Here is a 14,539-nt window from a genome sequence, read left to right as displayed (position 1 = left end):
ACTTCACAATAACAGCACTTACAGTTGACCGGGGCAGCTCTAGCAGGGCAGAAATGTGACAAAGTGATTAATACTGCCAATGTTTGTCTATAGAGATTGCATAGCTGTGTGCAAGATTTTATAAACCTGTCAACAACGGGTGTGGCTGAAATGGCCAAATCCACTCATTTGAAAAGGGTGTCCACATACTTTGGTGATGTAGTGTAAAAAGGTGTGTTTCAAAAAGCCAGCAAGTCTGATAAAATGCCAAAATGTGATTGCACTGGGCTGGACTCTATTCCCAGGGACACTAGAGGATGGAGTCTAGTACTAGGCTTATTTATTAAAAATCCTTAATTGCATTTTCCCCCTTTAGTGCATCCTTTGTGGCCACTGCATTGAAACAAATGACCGGGGCTCTCCACCTGCCTTTCGGTTACTGGCCCAACGCTCTAACCACTTGGCTACCTGCCGTGTGCGCACGCACGTACGTGCGAGTAAATCTACATTTAACAGAGTAGCAAGCAGATAGAAATGACCTTCTTTGGTTTAGTGGGCGCACAGATTTACAGTATCCCAGGGAGATTCATTTGAATTGATTGGTTGTCGGGTCCTAAGTCTCTAGGCTTCCATCGCTATGGCTTTCAATTATTGCCACAGCATAGTTATTCCATTGTGACAGACACAGAGGGAACTTCAGTTTTTCCCACGGCTTGGGAATTATTCATAAGCCTGAGTCCATACATACAACTTTTACTTCCACGTAAGCACCAACACAGCATACGTGTTTAAATAATGTATGCTATTCTAATTGATTTGACAATACTTTTTTCGCAAGTCTTCAACAGCGTGGGAGTGTGGGATTGTGTGTGTGTGTGTGTGTGTGTGTGTGTGTGTGTGTGTGGAGAGTGAGTGCACGTGGCCCCTGCTTCTCAGGGTGTGTGGGTAGTAATGTAGTGTAGTGTGTGTGAAGTGCTTTTTCCTTTTATCTGGCTACACTGGCAGTAACAGTGGTGCAGAGGAAGAGGTTGAGATAAAAATGGATTGAAATGGGCCACTGAGAAATGAAACATTTTTCATGCAGATGCAGCTTTGCAGAGAGAAACAGCAGAGATATTAAGCTGGGGCGATGATAGTTTTAGGGGGTTCTGTCTCACTGTGCATATGATTTCAAGTTGAGTGACGAAAGAAAACCAATTTCAAGTTGTCACTGCCTTGAAGCACTTTCATAAACCATAATGAATAAGACTCATATCTACTACATCTAATTACTTTTGTCACAGTCAAATGTATCAGATGAATAGCTGGGATTTCAATTCTCCTGTGTCATCATACATGGGTAAAGTGTTAAGTGAATGGAAATGGCAGCAGAAGATAGTACTGATAATTGCTGGTGTGTGACTGTGACTAAACAATGCTTAGGTTGGTTAGAGACAAGACAGAGCTAGTCTTCACTAGATAAGCCTTGCATGCCACTATGTTGCATAGCTGCAGCGTACTAATAATGTAAGTCTGAGAAACTGACAAGCTAGGCACATCCCTGGTTGGATCTACAAGCTAGGCACATCCCTGGTTGGATCTACAAGCTAGGCACATCCCTGGTTGGATCTACAAGCTAGGCACATCCCTGGTTGGATCTACAAGCTAGGCACATCCCTGGATGGATCTACAAGCTAGGCAAATCCCTGGATGGATCTACAAGCTAGGCACATCCCTGGATGGATCTACAAGCTAGGCACATCCCTGGATGGATCTACAAGCTAGGCACATCCCTGGATGGATCTACAAGCTAGGCACATCCCTGGATGGATCTACAAGCTAGGCACATCCCTGGATGGATCTACAAGCTAGGCACATCCCTGGATGGATCTACAAGCTAGGCACATCCCTGGATGGATCTACAAGCTAGGCACATCCCTGGATGGATCTACAAGCTAGGCACATCCCTGGATGGATCTACAAGCTAGGCACATCCCTGGATCTACAAGCTAGGCACATCCCTGGATCTACAAGCTAGGCACATCCCTGGATCTACAAGCTAGGCACATCCCTGGATCTACAAGCTAGGCACATCCCTGGATCTACAAGCTAGTCACATTCCCAAATGTGGATGTCTCCATAACTATAATGTTACTACTGACTTATGTTGCTGGTAACATTACCGGTAGCCTACATTCTGTTAGTCCCGAGAGGTGCACCAGATGAGCTATATAAGTAAACAATATGGGTCCCAAATGGCACCCTATTCCCTTCATAGTGCATTACTTTTGACCAGAGCCTATAGGGCCCTGGTCAAAAGTAGTGCACTATAAAGGGAATAGGGTGCCAGTAGGGCATAGCCAAAACCTTAATCCCTCCATGTGTACCTGAGGGGTCCTTGTCAGGGTTGTACTCCAGGGCATTGCTGCAGATCAGGTCTATGTCCACCAGGAAGTCATTAGCCGTCAGGTATTTATGGGTGTCTATCTTTGTCATGACAGTAGACAGATCCATGGGCTGACGGATCACCTCCAGGTAGTCTGACACCTAAAAGGAGTCACAGTCGATTTAAACTGGTGCTATTGACTCCATTTAAATCAAAAGAGAAATCAGTTCAGCAGTGTCAATTCACTACAATCAGTGCAACACTCAAATGGAGACAGAGGTGAGAGGGGCGAAAGGACTCAATTCACAATGCAACTTTCCTAGGGTGGCACATGCCCATCTTTCTATTACTATCTACTGAGGTATACTACCATATCTACAACAACAGGCCATCTATGTGTTGTTGCCCACCTCCTCGATGTCGACAGGTTTGCTGAAGATGTTGAAGCGTTTGTCTACGGCAAGGCGCCTGGTGACGTCCCTGAGGAACAGACGCAGCTCTCTCAGAGTGTTCTCTTCCTGGTCAGCCAGACGACGCTGCTCCTCGGGGGAGAGAACCCTGGCGTCCAGGGTCTCCACTACCGGTAGCACCTCCTCACACTGCAGAGCTAGAGAGAGAGAGAGAGAGAGGGGGGGGGGGGGGGGGGGGGGGGGGAGTGTGTGTTAGAGTGGGTCCCCCTTCAGATCTTCTACTCTCAGCTGATCCATGGGGGAAAGCTGAGGTGAGACACACAGGCTAGGGGAAACGCAGCATTGATTTCTTTCTAAACACATCATCAACCCATCAGCAAAAACCCTGAACCCCCAAGTCTCTGGCCCACAAAGTGATATATGTGATCAATTCCAAATCAACCTCTAACCCCTGTAGATGTGAAATGATTGGGCGGGAAGAGTGGAAAAAGGAGAAGGATTGGACAACAATATGGCAGTTGCCTTTTCTTTCTTTTCAGGCAGTGATAGTCCTGCTTCACTTTAGCATCATCTTCCATCCTGGTTACTAACGATCAACTGTGAATGTAATTATGGGTAATAGTGCTGGGTTTATAGCTGGCTCCTTCTCTCCCCCTTGCTTCTCCCCAGCCTCCCTCACACCTCTACAAGCAGTCCCTGATGGAAGTAGGGCTGCTGTTTTATTCAGGGGGGAACCCCCGGAGAGGACAGAGTGGGGACCTCTGCCGTGCGTCAATGAGGCCATGCAATCAGTCTGTGTTCGCACACACACGTTATAGAACACCTACTAATTCAAGGGTTTTTCTTTATTTTTACTATTTTATATATATAAATTAAGAAAAATAAATAAATAAATAAATATATATATATAGTAGAATAGTGAAGACATCAAAACTATGTTGTCACACTTTCCCTTGACAGCTTTGCACACTCTTGGCATTCTCTCAACCAGCTTTACCTGGAATGCTTTTCAAACAGTCTTGAAAGAGTTCACACATATGCTGAGCACTTGTTGGATGCTTTTCCTTCACTGTGCAGTCCATCTCATTCCAAACCATTTCGATGTGGGTACTTTCCAGCAATTCGACCATGAAGGTCTGATTCACGCAGTCTCCTCTGAACAGCTGATGTTGAGATGTGTCTGTTACTTTATCTCTGTGAAGCATTTATTAGGGCTGCAATTTCTGAGGCTGGTAACTTTAATGAACTTATCCTCTGCAGCAGAGGTAACTCTGGATCTTCCTTTCCTGTGGCGGTCCTCATGAGAGCCAGTTTCATCATAGCGCTTGATGGTTTTTGTGACTGCACTTGAAGAAATTTTCAAAGTCTCTGAAATTTTCCGTATTGAATTACTTTCATGTCTTAAAGTAATGATGGACTGTCATTTCTCTTTGCTTATTTGAGCTGTTCTTGCCATAATATGGACTTGGTCTTTCACCGAATAGGGCTATCTTCTGTATACCACCCCTACCTTGTCACAACACAACTGATTGGCTAAAACGCATTAAGAAGGAAAGGAATTCCACGAATTAACTTTTAACAAGGCACACCTGTTAACTGAAATGCATTCCAGATGACTACCTCAAAGCTGGTTCAGAGAATGCCAAGAGTGTGCAAAGATGTCATCAAGGCAAAGAGTCAGACCGCAGAGAGAAGGAAAAGCAGCTAACAAGTGCTCAGCATGTGTGGGAAATCCTTCAAGACTGTTGGAAAAACATTCCAGGTGAAGCTGGTTAAGAGAATACCAAGAGTGTGGGTCAGAATGTGTGTGTGTGTCTGTGTACGTGTGGGACCCCTGCTTTGCATCAAAGAGGATGCTGCGATCTGCGCTGCTTTATTCCCATTTGAAAGTCTTGTGCCATGGAAGCCACGGTGTACAGCTCTCTTACACTGAGAAGGAACAGAGGGAAAAGGGAGGCTGGAGGAGAGTATAGGGAAGTTAATGGTAGGGGGAGGGAGTGTCGTAGAGGGAGATGGTGAGAGAGATGGGAGTACTACAGGTGCTGTTACTACTAGTCAGCCCTCCTGTTACATTCTTCTTACTAGGCCATGGAATGTATATTTTCCACGTGAAGGAAAAATTCAATGACTCAAGAGCTCAAAGAGAAATTGAGCTGTACGGTGGTTTGAGCAATATGTGTGTCAGGAGAGAGGAAACGGAAAGACAAGATGAAACCAAAATGAAGATTCAGAAGGTACACTGAAATTCCCATTCCAATTCTCTTCAATGCTTTTCAATGACAAAAATGTGGATTGGAATTTGTTTGACTTTGGGAAATTACTGGAATTTAAATGGAATTGACCCAACCCTGGTGTGTGTGTGTGTGTGTGTGTGTGTGTGTGTGTGTGTGTGTGTGTGTGTGTGTGTGTGTGATAACCTGTATCTCTCTGCATGTATGAATGCATAGTACCTGTGTGTCTCCTGGGTAGCGATGCTCTAGCAGCCTGTACCAGTAGCAGGTCAGTGAAGAACCTCCGTCTGTCCTCCTCTCCAGGTGGAGACAGACTGACCACCTCCCCGTACGTCCTCTGGAACATCAACTTCACCTGGGAGAGACAACAACAATTCCCCTGTATGAACACAACTGTAGAAACAGCTCAGTTCCACTTTATCCAATGGATTTGTGCCTGGTGTATGGGATCAGAATATTTGTAGTGGATTTGTCCAGACTTGGTGTTCAGGGAAAAGCCAATGTAATATTGAAGACAATTATTTTGAAGTGTCAAGGTCAGTAGCAGTAGACAGATGTTGAATGAATAAAAGGTGGTAGGACAGTGCCTCCAACCCATTAAACAAAAGTTTGCCCACGTTGTTACAAACTGAAGTTGGGAGCACGTACTGTACATAGCAATGTGTGGGTTGTTCTCTTTATCTGTAAAACAATATCACAGTAATATATTATCCTGCTTTATTCACCACCTGTTGCCGTGTTACTGTTGAGCCACTCACTTTCTAGAACTTTACTTTTCAAAGCTCAAAGATTAAATTAGCGGTTCCCAAAAGAGCTACACAAAGCTGGGATGGAGCAAACATCAATATTATGCCACAATGAGAAACACTGAATTTCAGATGAAGGATAAACACAAAGATGTGTTCCATGAAGAGGATCGATGGGGTTTTTGATATTGACCGTCAATGTTAGCTTGTCAGTCTGTCTAGCTGCTACGACTAGACCGCTGGTGTGTGTGTGTGTGTGTGTGTGTGTGTGTGTGTGTGTGTGTGTGTGTGTGTGTGTGTGTGTGTGTGTGTGTGTGTCAACAGAACAGGGCCCAGTTGCCTGATAAAACACTAGTAAGCCTAAGTTCTAACGATGCATCGTTCCTACAACGGCCGAAGATGTAACATGCGTTTCCCAAAACGCAACACAGAGAGAACGGTCGCTAAGTGCGTCGTTGGAGCATGTGTCCTTACTGATAGATCAGCTTTCTCCAATCAGATCTTAACATTAGAATAATTTCACAATACTGACTACAGATCAGATCCTAGAGAGATACTACCACCTACGGCTGCAAAATGTTGAGGCAGCTTATTTTAATGCTTAGCCAATAAAAATGCACTAAATCACCAATTTGGCACATTATTGCTCATGTTAGGCTACACCATGAAATATATTGAGTCAAATTACAGACAGTAGCCTACAAGTAGCAACATAGAAATCAATTGACTGAACATGAAATGTCTTCAATATGATTGAAATAGGCCTATAGCCTACTGTTTATATTTTAATGCAGTCATCTCGATTTTCATTTGAAGCATCTTTTTATATGTTGCTTGTTAGTATCAATTGAAAAGACATTGGTAACTTTGTATTTGTAGTCCACTTTGTTCTAAAGTTATTGGCGGTTACAGAGAGACGGATAAACCATGCAACTCTATGGTGTATAAAGTGACGAGGAGGGCAAAACAAATATCTAACGACCCACTCAGATGTTCTACGAGAGGTCTGAGGCAGGCGTTCGATTCAGTAGCTGTTCTACGAGTGGTCTGAGGCAGGCGTTCGATTCAGTAGCTGTTCTACGAGTGGTCTGAGGCAGGCGTTCGATTCAGTAGCTGTTCTATGAGTGGTCTGAGGCAGGCGTTCGATTCAGTAGCTGTTCTACGAGAGGTCTGAGGGAGGCGTTCGATTCAGTAGCTGTTCTACGAGTGGTCTGAGGCAGGCGTTCGATTCAGTAGCTGTTCTACGAGTGGTCTGAGGCAGGCGTTCGATTCAGTAGCTGTTCTACGAGTGGTCTGAGGCAGGCGTTCGATTCAGTAGCTGTTCTACGAGAGGTCTGAGGCAGGCGTTCGATTCAGTAGCTGTTCTACGAGTGGTCTGAGGCAGGCGTTCGATTCAGTAGCTGTTCTGCGAGTGGTCTGAGACAGGCGTTCGATTCAGTAGCTGTTCTACGAGTGGTCTGAGGCAGGTGTTCGATTCAGTAGCTGTTCTACGAGTGGTCTGAGGCAGGCGTTCGATTCAGTAGCTGTTCTACGAGTGGTCTGAGGCAGGCGTTCGATTCCGAATGTTTTCAAGTGCAACGTTAATAACGATGGTTTTGGGAAACAGCTTGGAGATTTAACGATGTTCCTACAAAAGGTTCTAACAATTAACTGAGCCTTAAGATGCTTTTGGGGAAACAGGGCCCTGGACTTGTCTTGTACACCACTTTCTCGGTGTGCCTTTAGTTTCTGTCTGGTTCCGATTCAGCTAGTTTAAGTCAATGTCTAGTGTTTGTTAATGCTTATACTAACTGGCATCAGGGCAACAACTTCATGCATGTGCTTTATTCAGGTTAGGAACTTGTCCATTTTAGTCTCTTCAACTTTCTGTCTGTTACCTGGAGTTAAATGTTGAGTAGGTAGGTAGAGAGAGAGAGAAGCCCACATCCCGGCCCCTTTGCTGTGTACATGTCTCAGTCTACCCATCAAAAGATGTGTTGTTTTTAGGAATGCAGTATTCATGAGTTGGGATCAGAGGCTTTAGGAGAAATCAAATTGTTTGTACAAGTACCTCAGAGTGGGTTTAGGAAGGTTAGTAAATATACTGACTCAACAAGACTAACAATACAGACAGACAACTACTGGGCCAAAAGGTAATGACCCTTCAGTGGTCAGCTTAAGTTACCAACCTGGTATTGAAAGTCAGTCAGCTAAACATGGACTGGAGACCACGTTAGCCAACTGAGCTAAAAGCCTAGGCGTTAATGGGTCTTCAGGTCTCAGGAATTAGTTAACTGACAGTATAGTACACAACCCTAGACTTCCATGTCGAGAATGTGTGTTAAAGAGCTTGTCATCCAATCACTGTGCAGAATAACCTGAGAGGAGGGCGGGCTTACACAGCTTCTACTCCACAGCCTGCTGTTCACGTCCTACCATATCTTCCTGTCTCTCACATTCATTCCCTCTTTCTTTCTCTTTGACAAGTTTGTTTTCTCTTTCTCTCTCCCTCTTCTCCTTTCTTTCCCCATCTCTTGGCCAGAGACTCCTTGGTGGGGGAAGGAGAAAATGAGGGATGGACGAGAAAAGAATAGAGGGAGGTAGAGAGAAAGGGATGGACGGAGGTGCGTTAGGGAGAAAGACAGTAGGGGAGCTTCTGTCTGCAGAACACACAAGGTAATAATGACCAAGGAAGGCCGTGGAGTATGCAGGGATGTGTGGAGGGAGAGCGGAGAAAAGGATAAACAGAGGAGGGATAGAGAGAGGAGAGGTCTACCTGGCTGACGATCAGTGGCACACAGCAGCAGCCAAGCCTCTGCTGCTCTGGAAGAATAACAAACCCTTTGGTCTACTAAAACAAAACATTTGATTTCTCTCCCTCTGCTCCTCCCGCTCGCTCCTCTCCCCCCCACCCCTTTTCTGTAGTGAACAAGAGAGCTGCCACTCAAGAGAAACATGAATCGATCGATAAACACACTTTTAAAAGAGAAATGAACAATAGTTGGAGAGGAATTGATTAGGTATCGTGGAGTGTGTGGGCGCGTTTATGTGTTCATACTCCATTGAATTGCAGCTTGATTATGGCCTCACCAGCAGCTAAAAGACAAGTAGAAAAAAGGAGGGGGATTACCTTCCCCTCTCATTACTAGTCGGGATACAGTTTGTCAAAGTATAACTTTTTTGCATTTTAGCTAACCCTAACCCTTTTCCTAACCTTATTCTCCCAACTTGCTGCGCAAGTTCTCCTAACCTGCTACGAAAAGTCTATTCTGACATAATCCATATCCCATCAAAACAAAAAACCCTCTCCCCAATCCAGTATTCATTGTTTTCTAAGAACCCAAAATGGACTCTTGGTTTCACCCTTCATGCCTTCTAAACTAAAGGCTTCAAAGAAAGAGACTAAAATAGTGTGTGTGTCTCTGTTGCCATTGTTTTCAATGACATCTGAGATCTATGGGTGTCTGTCAGGCCTTTACAATAAAGACAGATACATTCTGTACTTCAGAAGCAGCTACTGCTCATTGATTGGTTTATTGACTGGAGTTTAAATCAATGGTGTTGCCACCATTCTTGTGTTGGCTGTGCCTGCTGTTCATGCGTTTTGAACACACACACTTATGCCATCAGCACTACCGCATACTCCTGCCAGCTCCACGGGTGTGTGTGTGTGTGTGTGTGTGTGTGTGTGTGTGTGTGTTGGGGACAAGGATGATTCTACATAAGTGTGACAATGCTGACAGACCTCCGGACCACACACTGGAACTTGCTCTGCCTCTGAAGCCCAGCAATGAGTCACTCTGATCAGGCACAAAGACCCCCTACAAGCCCCTTTAACCTCCAACCATCTCCCACTAACTGCACATTTACCCACCTCTATCCCAGCTCTTTCAGCCTCAGACACCCCCTACCAGCCCCTAACTACCCACCCCCAGAAACTACCTCCACTAACTCCAGCTCATCCAGCCCTACTCCTAGCTGCAGCCCAGCCCAGATGCGGTTTACGTGGGCATGGATTCCAGACATGTGCTGGGGAGACTGGCAGCTGGGACCACCTGCCTTCCCCCTCTGTCACACTCTCCCTGCCCATCACACTCACTCTCTTCCAGACTGGTACTGTAAGAGTGGTGGTGGTGGTGTGTAGGGACGAAACCCCCTGTCAAAGAGAGGTGCTGTGAGGATAGCTGTCACCAATGTGTGCCAGAACACACCCCAAGAATATCAAAACCCAGTGCCAGAAAACACCCCATGGAAGGAGACAGACTAAATTTCAAACTTCAGCAGACCCCATCTGTTCCCAACAAGCACGTTGTGGACAGACAGAGACTTTTTCTTTCAATGCATCTTTCCCAAAACGTTTGTATATTGTCCCAAACAATAATCTAAACTCCTTTTTTGCTTTAATTGATCCCACTGCAATCGCGATCCCGACAAAAAAATACCAGTTGTGTGTTCCCCCCCAATGGTTAGAGTCACAGGTTTTATGTGAGTGAGGAAGAGTGAGAGAAAACAAGAGACAGATAGAAAATCCATCTATTCAACAGACCAGGTTCCCCCAATGCTAATGAGTTGACCATAGTGAGACCGACAAACTCTTCCCCCTGCAACACCCCGCGTAGAGCAGGAGGGCATGTAGGGCCAACTGCTGAGTGCTCTAGATAGCATGTACCAAGGGGTGAAGCTTTGGGCTGTCAACCCCCAGATGTAATTATATACATACACACAGGTTGGAATCATTAAAACTTGTTTTTCAACCACTCCACAAATTTCTTGTTAACAAACTATAGTTTTGGCAAGTCGGTTAGGACATCTATTTTGTGCACGACAAGTAATTTTTCAAACAATTGTTTACAGACCAATTATTTCTCAATTCCAGTGTGACAGAAGTTTACATACACAAAGTTGATTGTGCCTTTAAACAGCTTGGAATATTCCAGAAAATTATGTCATGGCTTTAGAAGCTTCTGATAGGCTAATTGACATCATTTGAGTCAATTGGAGGTATACCTGTGGATGTATTTCAAGGCCTACCTTCAAACTCAGTACCTCTTTGCTTGACATCATGGGAAAATCAAAAGAAATCAACCAAGACCTCAGAAAACAAATTATAGACCTCCACAAGTCTGGTTCAGTCAAACGCCTGAAGGTAACACATTCATCTGTACAAACAATAGTACGCAAGTATAAACACCATGAGACCACGCAGCCGTCATACCACTCAGGAAGGAGACGTGTTCTGTCTCCTAGAGATGAACGTACTTTGGTGCAAAATGTGCAAATCAATCCCAGAACAACAGCAAAGGATCTTGTGAAGATGCTGGAGGAAACCGGTACAAAAGTATCTATATCCACAGTAAAACGAGTCCTATTTTGACATAACATGAAAGGCCGCTCAGCAAGGAAGAAGCCACTGCTCCAAAACCGCCAGACTACGGTTTGCAACTGCACATGGGGACAAAGATCGTACTTTTTGGAGAAGTCCTCTGGTCTGAGGAAACAAAAATAGAACTGTTTGGCCATAATGACCATCGTTATGTTTGGAGGAAAAAGGGGGAGGCTTGCAAACCGAAGGCACCATCCCAACTGTGAAGCACGGGAGTGGCAGCATCATGTTGAGGGGGTGCTTTGCTGCAGGAGGGACTGGTGCACTTCACAAAATAGATGGCGTCATGAGGAAGGAACATTATGTGGCAATATTGAAGCAACATCAAGACATCAGTGAGGAAGTTAAAGCTTAAGGACAACAAAGTCAAGGTATAGGAGTGGCCATCACAAAGCCCTGACCTCAATCCTATAGAAAATTTGTGAAATAGAACTGAAAAAGTGTGTGTGAGCAAGGAGGCTTACAAACCTGACTCAGTTACACCAGCTCTGTCAGGAGGAATGGGCCAAAATTCACCCAACTTATTGTGGGAAGCTTGTGGAAGGCTACCCAAAACGTTTGACCCAAGTTAAACAATTTAAAGGCAATGCTACCAAATACTAATTGAGTGTATAAACTTCTGACCCACTGGGAATGTGATAAAAGCAGAAATATATCATTCTCTCTACCATTATTCTGACATTTCACATTCTTAAAATGAAGTGGTGATCCTAACTGACCTAAGATAGGGAATGTTTACAAGAATTAAATGTCAAGAATTAAAATGTAGCATAAACACTGCAGGACATCAGCCTGCAATGTTTGTTGGTGTCAGGGAAACAATAGAACACTATAACCAGGAGCAGAATTCTACTGTTTGAAACGGTAGACGCTTCTAATGCGGTACTTTTTTAAAAATGATTGTCTGAAAAGTGATCAATTATTGGCATGTTAAAGCAGCTGCGTTCCCTCTCTGTAAAGGGTCGCGGTAGACAAATTCCATTGCCCGGCCTTAGCGGTGATACATACGTAATAGGACTATTATTCTGCATTGTGAATTATCATTTTTACTTATCATTTTAAACGGAAAACCGATTTTAAAAAAGTCTGTTTAAACAGTAAAATGTTTTCCATTGGTCACATCCCTAATAACTATATACATTAGCATAAAATAACTCACCAACTGTAACTATTGAACCATTCAAGCTAGAGAACCCAAAACCAACTTCCACATGTTCAAGATATCCTAACTTAAATTGATAAAGACTTTAAAGAATTTATGTAAATTAGCATTAAATAACTCACCAACAGTAACTATTGAACCGTTTAAGCTAGAGAGACCAAACCAACTTCCTCATGTTCAGGCTATCATAACTTCACATCCTTAACATTTAAACTATAAACAGTGGTTATTAGCGTAAAACGTAATGAATCAAAAGACCAAAAGTAAGAACACAGTGGTAGACATTTTAAATGCTACCAGTCTTTAACCATTTCAGCTGCAAACATTAAAACATTAACATTTTCATAAATAGTTTAAAACAAGCACACAACATTTTCTTTTGTAATGTACTTTTCTAGTTTTGCAATGGGATTTTTTTTATTTTCCCGGGCAATTGGCTTGTGCCAGTTTTATTTATCGGCTTTTCCTTTTATTTATTTTTGAAATCGGCCAAAAGCCGGCTATTACCGGCTAACAGAAACCCTGGTGTGTTTAGCCTACCTCCTGTGGTAGCTGTGTGTAACAGGTCTCTGTGGTGGCGAGGATGAGGAGGGGGGTGAAAGAGGGGACGTCCTGGAGCAGAGAGAGAAAGGTGTTCTTTACAGTGTCGCTAACCGAATCCCACCAATCACAGATGTGCGGCATGAACACCACACTGGGCACGCTCCGACGCGCCTCACAGAACACCTGACGGACACACACACACAACAGCCAAACATCATACATGTGCGATATACATATTTGCGATCTGTATGAGTGTGTGTGTGTGTGTGTGTTTATATATGTAGAGGTGTGTGTGTTACCTGAGCGCAGGACTCCTCAGGTGTCTTGGCGCTGACAGAGTAGAGTGTGGGCAGGTCTAGACGGTGGACAGACAGCTTGTCCAGGTGGTGTAACACAGCAGGGGCCAGGTGAGAACCCTGTCCCGAGCCGGGGGGACCCGCCAGCAGCAGGCGAGGCCGGTACGACGTGGGCTGGTGGAGAGCTGATCTGGAGGGAGGAGAAGAGAGTGAGAATCAGCTTCTATCTTTTAAATGTGTCCTTACATTACCAAATAGGCTATCAGTCTCCAGTTGATTGATTAAACTAAAAACTGTTAGAGGACTATAATGTCCATAATCATATTTCATAATCTTTAAACATATTAGCCATCTATATCAGATAAAGTACCTCGTAGATGGATGTGAATCTAATAGAGAACATTTATCTTCCCTCTCCTGTGTTGATGACAGGACTGAAGGATGACTAATGGTTTTAACGTTGACTTTGCTCATGTCATTCTCCTTGTGGCCACAAGGTGGCTTTAAAATGCCCTGATACACTGGGGTGTGTGTGGCTAGGGGTAGAGGTGTGTTCTGTAGTCAGACTCACGTGGTGAAGTGTAGGAAGGGTGTGTGTGCCGTAGAGGGGTGTGTGTGCATCTTAGGGGATCCAGGCTGAAGGTGGTAGATGGAGGGAGCTGCTCCATCCGTCTCCTCTTCACTGAACTCCTCCTCTAGCAGATTGTCAATGTCTAGTAGGAAGGAAGGACAGGAAGAAATACTGTGAAAAAAAACTGTTAGTGTGTGCCACCTAGAAATAAAACTGAAAACCCAGATGTGAAAACTCCTTCGCGTAGAGTTGATCAGGCTGTTGATTGAGGCCTGCGGAATGTTGTCCCACTCCTCTTCAATGGCTGTGCGAAGTTGCTGGATATTGTTGGTAACTGGAACACGTTGTCGTACATGTCGATCCAGAGCATCCCAAACATGCTCAATGGGTGACATGTCTGGTGAGTATGCAGGCCATGGAAGAACTGGGACATTTTCCGCTTCCAGGAAATATGTACAGATCCTTGCAACATGGGGCCGTGCGTTATTATGCTGAAACTTGATGTGATGGCGGCGGATGAATGTCCCGACAAATGGGCCTCAGGATCTCTGTGCATTCAAATTGCCAACAATAAAATGCAATTGTGTTCGTTGTCCTTAGCTTATGCCTGCCCATACCATAAACCCACCACAGGGCACTCTGTTCACAACGTTGACATCAGCACACCGCTCGCCCACACGACGCCATACACGCCATCTGCCGGGTACAGTTGAAACTGGGATTCATCCGTGAAGAGCACACTTCTCCAGCGTGCCAGTGGCCATCAAAGATAAGCATTCGGCCACTGAAGTCGGTTACGACGCCGAGCTGCAGTCAGGTCAAGACCCTGGTGAGGACAACAAGCACGCAGATGAGCTTCCATGGGATGATTTCT

General features: G+C 44.6%; 1 protein-coding gene across 2 annotated transcripts in view; it reads right to left on the bottom strand.

Moving 5' to 3' along the window:
- LOC106608046 (ATPase family AAA domain containing 2B) overlaps positions 1–14,539 on the bottom strand; it is a 139,451-nt gene that overhangs the window by 93,303 nt on the left and 31,609 nt on the right. For both annotated transcript variants that reach the window (XM_014205715.3, XM_014205714.3), the window contains exons 17-22: positions 13,666–13,807; positions 13,098–13,284; positions 12,796–12,981; positions 5,205–5,340; positions 2,755–2,951; positions 2,346–2,505 (exon numbers count right to left, since the gene is read on the bottom strand). In XM_014205715.3, coding sequence (XP_014061190.2) covers positions 2,346–2,505; positions 2,755–2,951; positions 5,205–5,340; positions 12,796–12,981; positions 13,098–13,284; positions 13,666–13,807 — 1,008 coding nt within the window. The remainder of the gene's footprint in view (positions 1–2,345; positions 2,506–2,754; positions 2,952–5,204; positions 5,341–12,795; positions 12,982–13,097; positions 13,285–13,665; positions 13,808–14,539) is intronic.

This window comes from Salmo salar, chromosome 06, assembly GCF_965601325.2.
Source record: "Salmo salar chromosome 06, fSalSal1, whole genome shotgun sequence".
Lineage (NCBI taxonomy): Eukaryota > Metazoa > Chordata > Actinopteri > Salmoniformes > Salmonidae > Salmo > Salmo salar.
Note: the sequence above shows the minus strand (reverse complement) of the source record. Positions and strands in the feature narration are given on the sequence as shown.